Here is a 15,877-nt window from a genome sequence, read left to right on the forward strand (position 1 = left end):
TTGGCCATGTTGTGAGTGCAGAAGGCGTCCATCCTGACCCTGAGAAAACAGCCGCTGTAGCAGCCTTCCCTATTTCAAAGAAAAGTTTTCGCGGTTTCTTGGTTTATGTGCATACTATCGGTGCATTACAGGCAATTTTTCGAAAATGGCCGAACCCCTGACTCAACCAACTAGAGACACACCAATCATTTGGACCTCCGAACAAGAAACAACATTCACCGAGCTGCAGCATCGCCTGGCATCACCACCTGTTCTTGGACACTTCGACGGGGAAGCGGAGACAGAAATTCATACCGACACCAGTAACATCAGCCTAGGTGCGGTCCTTGTACTGTGGCAGAAGGAAGTGGATTACCGCTTTTGCAAGTCGCACCCTATCCCGCCCAACTATAGCACCACAGAAAAGGAGTGCCTTGCCGTCGTGTGGGCACTTGTTAGGTTTAGACCATATCTCTACAGACGTCTATTCAAATTAGCGACGAATCATCACTTACTGTGCTGGCTGGCAAACTTGAGAGACCCGTCCGGATGACTAGCCCGGTAGAGCCTACGATTGCAAAAGTATGACGTCACTATCGTGTATAAGTCGAGTCATGTGCACAAAGACGCAGGCACGTTGCGCCCGTCAGTTGAGCCTGCCGCTCAAAACCTCGAAGATGGCTGCCCTTTTCCTGGAGCCGTAAGCATCACAGACGTAGTTACAAAGCAGCGACCGGATGTTAAATTGCAACCTATATATAGCTGCCTCGAGGGCCGCAATTTATCTCTACCCCCGCATATTGCTCGCAGATTGTCATCTTTTTGTTTGAGACAGGGCGTGTTGTACAAGAAAAACGCAGGTCCCGGAGAGCGAACTTATTTATTGGTCGTCCCAGCAGAACTTCGTGATGAAGTTCTATTTGCCTGCCATGACGAACCTTCATCTGGCCACCTGGGTATCACCCACACACTGGCTAGGGTACACAAGTCTTACTACTGGTCGAAACTTGCCGCTTGCATTAAACACTACGTCCAAGCCTGCCATGGATGCCAGCCCCGTAAGTCGTCCTCTGTAAAGCCTGCAGGATTACTTCGCCCGAGAGAGCCACCCAGAACACCTTTCGATCAGGTCTGCATGGATCTCCTGGAATTGTATTTCTTGTCGTCTTCAGGAAACAAGTGGATAATCATTATTACAGATTATGTAACCCGCTACGCAGAAACAAAGGCTCTTCCCAAAGGCATAGCTTCTAATGTTGCTCAGTTTTTTTTTTTTTTTGTAGAGAGAATCCTACTAACCCACGGGGCTCCATCCTGCGTCATCACAGACCAAGGAGCGGCGTTTACGGTCAGGCTCCTTGAACACGTCTTCCAGCTAAGTTACACTATGCACCGCAGAACTGCAGCCCACAACCCACAGCAAACAAACCCACAAACAAACAGGTTGACCGAAAGACTAAACAAAATGATGACTGATATGCTGGCTCTGTACATAGACGTACAACACAGGACATGAGATGAGGTACTCTCTTACGTAACATTTGCATACAGTACCGCTACGCAAGAGATTACACGCTTCACGTCGTTTCGTATTCTATACCGTTATGATGTGCAGACAATGTTAGACGCCATGCTACCATGCAACATGGACAAACTTGACAATCTTGATGAAGATGCCGAGTCCTTTGTTTAACGACCTGAAGAAGCGGGCCAACTGGCCTGTATGAACATAACAAATCAACAAGATATTAACACACAATGCTACAACCTTTGCCACAGACAAGTCAACTACCAACCGGTTGACCAAGTGCTAGTTTGAACCCCCGTTCACCGCAAAAGCCTTTCTGACAAACTTCTCAGCCACTATTTCGGCCTGGGCAAGGTGCTACAACAAGTGAGTGACCGCAACTATGAAGTCCTTCTGGGCAGCAGCCAACCACCACAATGCCTACAGCTACGGCTGGAGATTGTGCACATAGTGCGCTTAAAACCATACCACAAATTGTGACTCTGAACGTTTCACGGACATTATGTTTCTGTTTGTTTACCACAAGCGCATCATATAGCACCAAGGCGATGCTCTTTTGGGAGGAGGGGTAATGCCATGCACTTTATCTGCCAGCGTGAAAGAGGCAGACGAAGATGTGGTAGTCTTTGTGCTCGTGCCTTTGTTTTGGCTTTTCTGTGCCGACCACTCTTGCGCGACTTAGACCTTGTGTATACCCTCTTTATAAATGTCGCCTTCGTTTAGAACGTGGCAATATTCCCAGGTGAAAATGGCTGTCCAGTCGGGAATAATTTTTATTTCCAGCCTGGAAATACCTTTCTCAGCCTGTGATGGGTTCAATTCCCAGCCGGAAATGGCATTTCCGGCTGGGAATAGGAAATTCCCCGCCTGAATAGCAGTTTCCAGCTAAAATCCAGGCTGGAAACTCAATTTCAAGCTGGGAATTCACAACCCATTTTCATGTGGCATTGCAGCTAGAATAAAAAACAAACAAGCAGACTACTACTGCCAGACACCAAAAGTTCTATTTCTAAGACACACAAATGGAACTCTGAATTGGCTTCCAGGCTGTATTGTTTTTGTTTTTTTACACAAGCATTGACAACTTGTGGATTGTAGATTCCTATATAGCTGTTGGCAACTTTGACATTATTCCAATCTGTGTTCTGTTGTGTGTATTTTATGTTGTATTAATAATGCATGGCATTCTTTGTGTAGTATCTTGTGCACGTGTTGTGTGGACGCCTGTATACAGCAAATAATCCAAAGTGAACTTCAGTCCTTTCATGTAAGCGCCATCAATTGCAAAACACTGGCATAATGCTGAGGACAGCGTAAATTGTAAGCTGAGCAGCTTAGCAATGACTGCTACAGCGAGTGGATTACGTTGAACATGACCGATCCTCGTTGAGCCACATGCATGTGGAAAACATTTGACATTGCGGCAAAGGGCGAGTCGACATACAAGAGCCCGATGAGGAGTGCTAAACACAGTAGCGCAATGGAGGCAGTGGTGGAAAGCGCAGCACCTTGACCTAACGCCAGAACACTCGCGTTTTAGCTCACATGAAGGACCCTTCCTCCCCACACGGTTTCATCGCAAGCAATGCATTTGGGGGGAGCTTGTAAGAGCCATGACATGGCCACAGATTCTAAACTCTGAAAGTGGTTACTAGTCATTATTTATACAGGCACAAGCTGCAGATCTCTTCAGGCAAATGTTTTCTGACAGTGTGATTAGTCTAAGTTAGGAGCTTTTTGCTGCAGAGAGAAGAAATGCTTTTGCATAGCGTGCCTGGGCTTATATTTCCGTCAGCTTTGCAGCCTGAGGTACTGCAATGTTGTTCTTTTTGCTGTATCTTTCATTGAAATTTTTGAGCAGAAACAAATGGCCGTACATGTGAGATACTGGAATTCCTTGCACAATGTCGCAACAAGATATCTCGCATATGACATGCGACTACTGACGATATCCAGGAAGAATTGTTAAAGTTCTTAAACCTTTACCACTTGGAAAGGTGGTTCAAATTTCAATGGATGGACCTAATGCTGATTTATTAAGGTCTCTGCAAGCAGACTTGCATGAGAACTACCCTGTGCAGTGTGTTGATGTTGGTACATGTGACCTGCACACAGTCCACAATGTCTGTCGGGCATGGCCAGTACTACTGTTGAGTCTGAGCATGCTCTTTGACAACTCCTTAACATGAAGAGAACAGCGACAACTGGGCAGAGCACAAATATGCGAAAATTTGGGGATTATCACTGAGTGGAAATCATCAAAGTGATAAAAAGGACTGCTTTTCTGGAGCGACATTAGAAAATACTTAATGGCAGCAATGAACTAGAATGTCACCCTACCAAGGTGCGCTGTGTAACATTGTTGTGCAAGACTTTCTGAGCTCTGTGAGTCACCGTGCTTGTGTGATAGAGCGCCCAGAGATTGCCTTTATTTTATATACACTAAGAAGCTCCTGCTGTAGTTACTGTTATTTGACTAACCCAACTAAGCAAATGGCTGCGCACTTCAACCCCTTGCATGTGATTGTGAATCTGATTGTACAAGTAAAATTGTTTTCGCATATATGCAATAACATTACAACATTACAGTCAAAATACGAAAAAAACCTTGAAAGCAGGGAAATTTAGATTTATGTGCAGAAAAAATCAAATGTCTAAGTATTTAGGATAGACATTCGGAACACCAGTTCATCATTTTTTATAATAAATGTGAATTTTACCTCCAGACAGCTCTGTTTCAACATCTTAATCACTGTCATCATCATAATGCCTTCATCACCATATTCAGCACTTTCATCACTCATGGTACGTTTGCTTGCTAACAGCTCTGCCTCAGCATGTTCATCATCATCGTTCATTATCGCTATAATCAATGTGGTTATCCTTGTGCTCATTATTTCTGTTACCTCTGCTTTCCGACCGTTCTACTACAAGGTGCTCATCATCATTACAGCAGTTGTTGAATGTCTTCGTGAACACATTGATATTGAATGGAAAGATTTTATTCTAATCATCGGCCTGACTTGAGGGGCATTTGTTGGCTAGCCAGTTTTCTGTTTCCTTCACAGTTTTCTGTGTTTTGACCTTTGGCTGGATGTATTTTCTTGATGCAGTGCACAAACTAGCCCAACAGTGAGTGGTATTATAACTCTTCCTCAACGCGTTCGTCAGAGCTCTCCGAATCAGAATAGTCGCTTTGGCTAGACTACTCAAAAAATTAGGGTGTATGTGTTTTGTCACTTAGTCCACATCTTAAATAAAACAACTGAATCCTACACACAACTTCTATAGGTATACTTAGCCCTATTACACTTTTCGTGGCATGGCAGTGAAGCTTGTCCTTCCACCATGCAGCGTTCTATAGTTCTATAGACCTTTTTTAAAGGAGAGAAGGATCGCCTCCTTTGTTGGCTGTTGCACACGGGAGCACAAAATTCGATGTCACAGTCTCAGCACAGTATTTTTGGGGGGCTCACACATGTTAACAACAGCCCAGAGAAGCTTATGGTGGCACAGCTCAGGGAGCCTTTAGTGAAAAGGTCTCTAAACTTCATGCATGGACTCGGGTAATTCTGGCACCCAAAAACAAGGACGCTGCAGCAACAACCTCAGTAATAAAGAAAGAACTTTGGTTGCACGCACTGTGCAACAAAGGTTTTGTGAGAGTGATTTAAGCATTTCTTTTTAGGTAAAACTTGTATAAATTTAAGATGAACTTGCGGGAATAAAATTTTTTGAAATGTTGGAATCCACCTTGATTTGAAGAGCGCACCACCGTACCATTGCCGCCATTTCTTTACAGCATTTTTCATCTGAAAGCGTTCTTATGCCAAAAAATTTAAGGCAAGGCTAGTTTAATCACACTTTGTTCATTTGTTTTTGTCTGCAAAGGATTAAAATTGAATTGTGGGGCAGCTTGGCTTTGTGTGGTGACTGTCGAAGAAATACATGATACTCGGCGACAACTTATCTTGACATTGGAGCAAAGGCTTCTGCACATTGGTATTGCTCTGCAAGTAGTATGGCAGCTTGCGGCTGATTTACGTTTTGCTCCCATACAACTTTAACACATTTAAAAATTTATGCACATGAAATTGGGCATAAGAGAAACATTTAGATGGTTCAGTGTACTTTTTAATGCCACATTGTGAGTATATTTTTCTTGGAGAACTAAACAGCGTGTTTGCGGCCACACACTGGCCCACTACATTTGTAAGACTGCATTCCTGCAAACTGTATTTTATCTATGACTTTCTGCAGCTGTTTGAGTGTCATAATTAAATAAACAGTCTTTATTTTAGCAAGCCAAATAAAAAAGTTATCAGTAAACTTAAGTACTGCTTTATGGCGGGCATGCTTTTCAGTGCTCTCAAGAAAAGTTATTGCCAAGTGTAGTTCTATTATGGGGTTGGCTGAGGCAGGCTTCCTCTGCTCCCGGCAGGTGGCGGACACACTGGACATCGAAGGGCCAGCCTCCGATCAGGAAGAGGAGCTAATCTGCTTGCTCTCACTCGAATAGTGCAGACAAATAAACGTGTTGCTTTACTGATGTGAAAAAAAAAATATGTTGTCGACTCGGGTCATTTGCACGGCACCATCCATGGGTGTCGAGCCATTGGAGCAGCACTGACACAAAAGGTCACCCTTGAAGTTTTGCTGCTTGCTGTGTGTTTGCATGGCACGACAACATGGCCCCCCTCTAGTTGTACACTAACTCCTTGCCAGCTCTCGTTAACCTCCAAGATTGGTTGTCAGATGTCTAGTTTTCTTCCTCCTATAGATGTGTGCTTTTTGTAATGGAATGCCAACAGCCATTTTTGAAGGAAGTGTGATATTGTCGCAAGGGGAAGATGAAGAGTGCACCAACTTGTACTCCCCTTTTCAGTGTTTGCTTTTTTGTTGTGGCAGTGTTTCTTCTTGAGTGTCGTGACTTGGCTGGTGATACTTGTGCCCAGGTGATGGTGACTAATGTAACATCGCTACTCAAGACTGTTCGAGCTGTGGAGGACGAGCATGCGCGTGGAACTCGTGCCCTGGAGTCCACGGTCGAGGCAATCTTGCAGGAAGTTCGGGTGAGTACTTCGGGTGCTGCTCTGCATTGCAAATTGCGCATTCAGCAAGGCACCCGGACAAAAGGCAAAAACACCCGTGTCCTCACAAAGGTGCAGCACAAAGAAAGTTCTGACTCAAACAAATGGTCGGTTTATTCAAGTGAAACAGATAAAGAACAAGACATGCACACACAACCTATGGAAATGACACTTGTAACTTTATTGCACCTTCTCTAAACACATCTACTCATGTGATGCAACGAAAGGCTGTTGAGCTTATTTTTGGTGGAAAATTAAACATCAACATTTAACTTTTCAACAATATGGTGAGAAATACCATGACTATATGGAATCACTGCTAGCCTCTTACCCTTTTCTGAATTTGCATTATGCTGTTTTGCTTGAGCATCATCATCATCAGCCTGACTATGTCCACTGTAGGACAAAGGCCTTTCCCATGTTTTGCCGGTCAACTCAAGCATCTTTAACTGTTCAAAATTTTATTGTTGTGTAAACAATGGCATCACAAAAGAAGGCTGCATGTTCCAGACGTTGAACTTGAGATAAAAAAGTGGAGGACATATTTTGGACACAAGACTTCGCTGGGAAAGAAAAAAATGGTGCTAACAGCGGTGTTAGATTTTACAGTTTTGGAATGACATGAGGAATAGCTGAGCAAAGGCTATCTGGGCCTGGTGGAAAACTCCCAGCAAACGTGGTGCTCTATAAATTTCAAAGACAAGTCCAGTAACTGTGCGAGCCTTGGAGAATGAGCATGCGCGTGGCACTGTCTGGTGGGAAGTGTTTGACGACATATGCGATGAGATTGTGACATTGTTCATGTCCTGACCAGCGCACCATATTCATCAAGCTATCTTACCCTCCCATAATAATTTGCGTTTATGCCAAGTTAAGAGAACACGAGAACACCCAAACGTAAGCGGCTAGACGGACAGAGGGACAGAGAACAGTTTGGACTTGAAGCACAGCGTGATAAGCAAGAATATGTTGTTGTTCTGAAGGTCGTATTAACCTGTGTTTAAGCTCATCTATATATCTCTGTATAATGTACTTATCTTCTGTATTTTGTGCACATCATTCATCTATCACGCTTACGTGTGTTTTCCACTTAATTTTTGTGCCTCTCCTGCTTGGTCTTTTCAAGACCGCAGTACGTTGTAAATAAAATAAATAAATGTCTCTTCAGGACTTATCCCACGCACGCTGCTTAGGAAGCTGGTCGTGGCACTCAGATCGTCTTATCAATGCAGCATAAAAACTAAAGAAGTGTTCTTAAGGCCTTTTTTCACAGCAAGGACACCCAAGACTATTTTATCGTTTCATCTTATTGTGACTGAACGTCACAGCTGGCAGTATAAGATGTCTGGTTTTCTTTAAAAGCATCTCAGCTCTCTTTCGCTTAATGACCCTTTTCTCATTAGGGGTTTGTATAGCGAAATATTTGTAATACAGAAGAACTGAAGAAGTGTATGGCTTTTAGCATTGATGTTGAGTTATTTCATTACATTCTTCACGAGTACTAGACGTCTGTGAAGGCTCGCATCAAAGATAAGAATGATGAAGCCACATCAAAGATAAGAATGATGAAAGCTTTCAGAGCCACATCAACAGTATGTGTCAGCTCTCAAACCTTTCTAGAGCTGCTTAAATATTATTTGTCCTTCTCTTTGGTTGGATGGAACGCTGAAGTGTATATACGGTGATCGGGAATCTTTATTGGGTTTCGGGTAGGTCTGGTACTATGGAATATTTTTCTTAGCGGCATTGACAATCATGTGACTAATGATTTGGGAGGCATGGTGATGAAGATTTTTCGCTACGTGAATGATTATTTGGTTGGGCTAAAAAGGGGCAATTTTACACACCACATAACTGACATTGTGAAATGGCTCAAAGAAGTCGACAAGGCCTGTGAAGGTTTTGTTGAAAAAAACTATTCAGTTTCTGAATTTGTCTCTGACATTTAATGAAGACCACATTTGCTGGGAATTATCAGGAAGCCCTTGCTCACCTATTATTCCTGTCATTCGAAATTGTAAATTCTGGCATCAATGTTAACACCATTTTTTCTGCTCCAAGTCTACAATACGTCCTCCAGCCTTTTATCTCAAGTTCAACATATTAAACATGCAGCCGGATGCCATTGTTTCTGCAATAGTAAAGTTATGAACAAAGTTTACAATGTTCAAGCACAACTCTGTAATGCAATATCAGGAAAGGGTATGAGGCTGATGGTGATTTCATATATTTGTAATATTTCTCACCGTACAAAGTAGATTGTTAACAAGTTCAAGATTGATGTTTTTTTTTCACCAAAGATGAGCTCAGCAGCATGCATGTGCCAAAAATGATAATTGTCCTTGAGTGTGAATTTGTCGTCTGAAAGAATGTGCACAATCAAGCACCGCATGCTATTTGTCCCTTGCAAAAGCATTGTCGTTCATTCCAGTATGTTTTCATGCGATAAAGTTTCTGGTCTCACGACCACTGTTTATAGACACGGATGTCAAGGATCAAACCTTAGATCAAGCCTTAGCATCACCTGGATCAAACCTGGATCAAACCTTAGCATCAAACCTTAGATTTGAGCCGGGGACCAAACCACCTTTGCTCGTCGTCAGCAGAAACTCCGGTGTGCCTGAACGATCTGCCTTCAGCGATTTTGACGACGTCTGCATTGTCACGTTCTGACCCCTTGCTGTCAAAAGCAGAGCCAGCAAGTCGAGTATGAGCCTGACGAGAAGAAACCCCTGTGGAGCTAGCTCAACAAAACTGCCCTTGTTCATCTCCAAACATCGTGTCCCACAAGCCCATTTCAGACAAGCTCTTCCAGCCCATTGCCTTCAGAGGTGCCACGTTCATCGCCGCTCCAGAACGCTGCTATCCCAGAAATGCTACCCCAGAAATGCTACCCCTTTGCAAACCTTTGTGCATGCGCTAGCCCTCACAGCACAGCTACAGAAATTTGCTTGGACTGCATCCTAGCGAAGCGTATGGCACGGACCTTGCCACTGACTATTCGCTGTCTAAGATTGACGACAAAACAGACACTGTAGCTGCTGACCACTCTTAAGTGGAACAAGAAAAGTGTGCAAGAAAACAAAGCATTCGCACAGGCAGTGCCACTAGCTCATCTTCCGCCAGTGTCCCAGAATGCAGAGGTGACTTGCCAGGTGTGCGTCACCATCCCAAAAACATTGCAGTCCTTAAAGGTCTGCGAGGAGCAACTCAACGGAATCACTGTTGCGCAGCCTAGCAAATATGCTTCAGTGCTGTCAAACTGTTGCGCGATACTGACAGTGCCACATCCAATGGCGGCCTTAGTGCACCCGTCACTTGCAGTCCCCGTCACAGTGGTGTCCTCCATGGAGCAATCGCCTACATACGTACCCTAGCAAGTTCCTCCCTCAACTTGCTTCTTTGCATTTTGTGCACAAATGTCAAAGCCGGCCCCTGCCAATGTGCCCTGTAAGGTACATAAAGACTGCACGAAGAAAGAGTGGTCAACACAGTCACCCAATGCCTTGTAGTCCACTTCCCAGTCTCACTTTTCGAACGGTGGTAAGACTACCTCAAAGTCCAAAAGAGTGGCCCAATATTGGGCTCTTCCAACTGCAAAAAACGGCGCAAGAAGCACAAGCACAAAAAAGACTGGCAGATGCACAGTCCCAAGTATAGTTCCAAGAAAGCAAGCACACACACAGAACCCCCGGACAAGAAATTGACATATGACAGCCAAGTCATCAGGACAGAGCAGCAATGAAGACCAGTTCCCACACGAGACAGAACCTCCACCCTCTATTGTCATGACACCTACTCCAAACTCGGATGAGGCCCCTTCAGAAGCACATGTCCCAGCTTATGACCCCACTGTCTTGTTGACGTACACACCATACCTTCATGCGCACATGAAGCCTCAGCCCAACTTCCAAGTCGACGACCCCAGCGTCATTGTACTCAACCTCGACATCTGCAGGACTTCGACCTATCGACACAAGACTAGTTTTTTTTTTTTTTTTCCAGGTGGACTTGGACTTCTGAGGGAAGGTGGAATGCCGGATTAGTTTTTTTTCTTTTTCCAAGTGGACTTGGACTTCTAGGGGGTGGGATGTGAGCTCCTGCTCCAGAGTTAGTGGGTTCAAAAAGAAGGTCTAGCAACCCTGTTTGTCACTCCGCAATTTTCTGTTAAGAGCGGAGAGCATCGAACGCGCTGCTTGTATTGAGCCTTCCTCCTAACGATCAAAAGCTTTTCCTCCCTTTTGGCCTGTTTTGTATGCTCACAGTATTTATTCTTGGTGACAAGTCTTCGGTTAAGTTATAACCCATATCGTCACGAAGGCAAACTGGCCAATTGAAATATCCCTCTCAGTGATATTGCTACATTCATGTATATTGATGTTCTAGGGGGCAACGCGCATGTGTGCCTGACGAGGAAGACGAAGGGCTGTCTCCGCTCGATCGCTGGTGAACTGGTCACGCCATTACTGCTGGTTTTGAATATATCTAATCCCCAGCCTCGGCGATACGGCGTCTCTTCTTTTCCATAACGTATTTAATGGAGGGGGAACGTTTCCCGTCTTCACCACGAAGCTTTGCAGTGGCCGCACCGTTCAGTCTCCGGCCATGGCTACCAATGACAACAGCCCGTCAGCGTCTCCATCTGTAGCTCCAGCCACTACATACCTGACGATGCCTACCCCCCATGATCCCGGTACATTCTCTGCACAACCTGGGCTTGGCATTGACTACTGGCTCTGCATGTACGAGCATGTTAGCCAGACACACCGATGGGACCCTACCATGATGCTCGCCAACGTGATATTTTACTTGGACGGCACCCCACGGGTTTGGTTTGACGCCCATGAGACTGAGCTCACCAGCTGGGATACCTTCAGGGAGAGACTACGCGACATCTTTGGGGACCCGTCCGGTCACCTAATGGAAGCGCGAAAAGAACTCGTCACTCGTGTGCAGTCCTCAACAGAGTCGTATGTCACGTACATACAGGACGTGCTCGCGTTGTGCTGAAAAGTTGACGAGCAAATGACAGAGAGTGACAAGGTGGGCCACATACTAAAGAGCATTGCGGACGACGCCTTTAACTCGCTCGTCTACACTAACGTCACGACCGTAGATATGACTATCAAGGAATGCCGCCGCTTCGAAATGGCCAAAAGCCGCCGTGTTCTGCCTCAATTTATGCGACTACCAAACACGGCTGTTACATCCACCTGCACCGATCTCGGGGCCGCACCACCCATGCAGGGCGGCGTGACACAAATAGTTCGACGGGAGCTTGAGGCGTCAAGTCCGGCACCGTTTTCTCCACATTCGCTCGACCATGGCGCCGCACAAACGCCTCCGGCAGTCTCCGTTATTGAAGCCGTCATGAGGCAAGAAATTGCAAAGCTCGGTTTTCTTGTGGCCTGCTCTGTCTCCCGACCCGTCTCCAGACCAATGACAACAAATGCACCACGCCATGACTCACATTTCTTCCGCGATCCCGCAATCCGGTGGAATGGAGAACTGCAGATGACAAGCCAATCTGCTTCCGCTGCCACCAAGTTGGCCATATCTCCCGCTACTGCCGCAGCATTTGGACGCCCTCGAACTGGAGCCATTTTACCTCTTTTCGGCAATATGAGGACTGCCGTCGGTATTCGCCCAGTCGTGTGTACCCTTCTTCCGACGTCCCTAACAGCCGCTCCACCGCTCGTTCGCCGTCACCTCAACGCCGCCGTTCCTTGTCGCCCCAGCCATGCCGCTATCCATCGCCGGTCAACTATGCATCCTCTCGGACGGAAAACTCGATCATGCAGCCCCGGGAGGCAGTGCTGCATCACTTGCGACTGGTCCAAATCTTTCATTGACGCTCCCCACTAATACGAACTTGATTGAGGTGTATGTGTACGGTATTACTTTGACAGCATTAATTGATACCGGAGCTCAAGTGTCCATAATGAGTGCTCATCTGTGTCGCCTGCTCAAAAAAGTCCTCACGCCTGCAGCAACTAAAGCCCTCCGTGTCGCTGATGGTGCAACTGTGGCCATCACTGGAATGTGTATCGCTCGCATTAGTATTGCCGGCCACCATGTCCCCGTTTTATTTACGGTGCTTGAAAATTGCCCGCACAATCTAATCTTCGGCATGGACTTCCTATCGATGCATTCTGCCCTGATAGATTGTGCTGCCGGTACTCTCTGCCTAGAACTTCCTCTTCTCCCGGATTCTCATCCTGAACTCCCGAACAGCCTGTGCACCACTGACTTCGTCTGGATACCGCCTAAAGCTCTCACATTCGTCGAATTGGCAACACCCTCTCCCGTGCTCGACGGTGATTATATCGTGACTCCGATTGCTGATGTTCTCCTGGCGCGTGACATTACTGTTCGACACTCCATCGTAACCATAACCTCGAACCAAACATATTTACCTGTTATCAATTTCGGTTTCATAAGACAAGTGCTACCGCAAGGAATTTCGGTCGCCATGCTAAGACCCTTAATTGACGACCGCGTCACCTGTTTTACCACAGACGTATGTCCCGAGCACGCACATCACTCGCAGGATGCCACGTGCCTCTATGCGACCTTATGCTCCATGATCGACCCGGACCTCAAATCTAGAAGTCAGCCGCGCCATGCCGCCTTCTGGCTTCATACCGCGACATATTCGAAATCGATAGCCGTCCACTCTGCCAGACTTCACTCGTCAAGCGCCGCATTAACACAGGTGATTCTCATCCCAATCATAGGCTACTATACCGGGTGTCTGCCGCCGAGCGTAAAGTAATTCAATAAGAAGTCACAAAAAAGTTAGCCAAAGGAATCATTAAACCCTCTTTGAGCCCTTGGGCGTCCCCCGTTGCGCTCATTAAAAAGAAAGATGGCACGTGGTGCTTTTGCGTGGATTACCGTCATCTGAATAGAATCACGAAAAAGGACGTTTGCCCTTTACTCCGTATCTATGACGCTCTCGATTGTCTCCACGGCGCCCGATACTTTTATACAATAGACCTACGTTCAGGCTACTGGCAGATTGCTGTCGACGAAAAAGACCAAGAGAAGACTGCATTTGTAACTCCAGGCAGCCTATATCAGTTCAAGGTTATGCCGTTTGAGCTATGCAACGCCCCAGCCACGTTCAAGCGCATGATGTACTCTCTGCTATAAGGGTTCAAATGCTCAACATGTCTTTGTTATCTTGACGATGTCGTTGTATATTCCCCAACATTTGAGACCCACCTTCAGCGTTTGTCAGCTATTCTTAACGTATTCCGCACTGCAGGCCTTCAATTAAACTCGTTGAAGTGCCACTTCAGACGCTGGCAAATTACAGTGTTGGGCCACCTTGTCGACGCCTATGGTGTGCAGCCGGACCCCGAGAAAATTAGTGCAGTCACCAGTTTTCCTGTACCCCAGTCAGCCAAAGATGTCCCTAGTTTTGTAGGACTTTGCTCCAATTTTAGAAGGTTTGTGAAAGATTTCGCAACCATTGCTCGACCCCTCACAGAGCTTCTGAAGAAAGACATCGCATTTACGTGGGGTACCGACCAAGCTGCTGCTTTTTCTCACCTAATCACGCTACTGACGACTCCTCCTATATTGGCTCACTTTGACCCATTCGCTCCGACGGAAGTTCGAGCCGATGCTAGTAGTCATGGAATTGGAGCCGTCTTAGCCCAACGCCAACGGGGACACGACGGAGTTGTCACCTACGCTAGCCCCCTCCTCACAGCTGCTGAGCGCAACTATTCCATTACAGAGCGTGAATGTCTTGCTCTTGTTTGGGCAGTCTCAAAGTTCCGCCCATATTTATTTGGCACTGATTTCTCTTTGATAGCTGACCATCATGCTCTGTGTTGGCTTACGTCACTGAAGGATCCTACTGGCCGGCTCAGGTGCTGGGCTCTGCGACTCCCAAGAGTATGCCTACACGGTGACGTACAAGTCCGGACGCCTACATCAGGACGCAGACTTCCTGTCCTGCTACACGGTTGCTGAGTCGAGCTCTATGCCTGACACCGACACCGAGCCTTGCATCTTTTTTCTTTCGCAAATGACATGCATCGGTGACGAGCAGTACCATGATGCATCCTTGCGTGCTATCATTGAGCGCCTCGAATCACCATCTTCCAATCAGTCCCATCGCTCATTCGTGCTCCACAATGGTGTATTATACCGCCAAATTTTTGAGCCTGATGAACCGGCTCTACTGCTTGTCATTCCGAAACACCTTCTCTCGGAAGTTCTACATGAACTTCATGACCTTCCGACTGCTAGTCACCTTGGTGTGTCACGCACTTATGACCGAATACGCCGACGCTTTTTTTTACCAGGGCTTGCACGCTCAGTCAGAAGATACGTTGCGGCTTGTGAGAAATGTCAGCGCCGCAAAACACCATCGACACTTCCCGGCGGACGCCTTCAATCACTTGATATTTCGTCAGAACCGTTCTTCCGCGTTGGCTTAGACCTACTTGGCCCTTTCCCCTTCTCTTCCTTGGGTAACAAGTGGATAGCCGTGGCCACCGACTATGCCACGCGTTATGCCATCCCACGAGCTTTTCCGACAAGCTGCGTCACAGATGTTGCTGACTTCTTCCTCAAGGACGTGATTTGCAACACTCACCGATTTTGAAACACGGGGCCCCACGGCAGCTGCTTACAGATCGTGGCCGCACCTTTTTGTCGAAGGTCATAGCCGACATCTTGCAATCCTGTAAAAAGAGACACAAGCTGACTACGTCATACCACCCGCAAGCCAGTGAATTCATGGAGCGTCTAAATCGAACTCTTGCAGACATGCTCACTAAGTATATTTCTACCAACCACACTGACTGGGATCTCGCGTTGCCGCACGTCACATTTGCCTATAATTCTTCGCGCCATGACACTGCCGGTTACTCTTCATTTTTTCTGCTGTTTGGCTGCGAACCAACATTGCCTCTAGACACCGTCATACCGTCCCCTGGAGTACTGACCAGTGAATATGCCATGAACGCTATCACTCGGGCCGATCACGCACGCGAAATCACCCGTACTCGCCTTCTGACCTCTCAAGAGAAGCAACGGCGCTTGTACAACCAATGACACTGTGACGTACACTTTCCGGCTGGTTCTTTGGTCCTGCTCTGGTCTCCGACCCGTCAAGTTGGCTTGTCAGAGAAACTGCTTACTAGCTACACAGGCCCATCCCGAGTCCTTCGTGTGGTTACTCCTGTAACATATGAAATCGGTCCTGCCACCCCGTCGCCTTCATGTGCCCATTACGCTACCGATATTGTACATGTTGCGC

The 15,877-nt window shown here is 46.4% G+C and overlaps 1 protein-coding gene across 4 annotated transcripts in view; it reads left to right on the forward strand.

The window, feature by feature from the left end:
- The window catches only part of rhea (Talin_middle and talin-RS domain-containing protein rhea), a 908,869-nt gene that overhangs the window by 710,152 nt on the left and 182,840 nt on the right, over positions 1 to 15,877 (forward strand). For 3 of the 4 annotated variants that reach the window (XM_037423602.2, XM_037423603.2, XM_075891790.1), the window contains exon 46: positions 6,463 to 6,579. In XM_037423602.2, coding sequence (XP_037279499.2) covers positions 6,463 to 6,579 — 117 coding nt within the window. Of the gene's footprint in view, positions 1 to 5,948; positions 6,071 to 6,462; positions 6,580 to 15,877 lie in introns of those variants that run through there. The other variant, XM_037423605.2, reaches the window with a different exon arrangement.

Source organism: Rhipicephalus microplus, chromosome 4 (genome assembly GCF_043290135.1).
Source record: "Rhipicephalus microplus isolate Deutch F79 chromosome 4, USDA_Rmic, whole genome shotgun sequence".
Classification (NCBI taxonomy): Eukaryota; Metazoa; Arthropoda; class Arachnida; order Ixodida; family Ixodidae; genus Rhipicephalus; species Rhipicephalus microplus.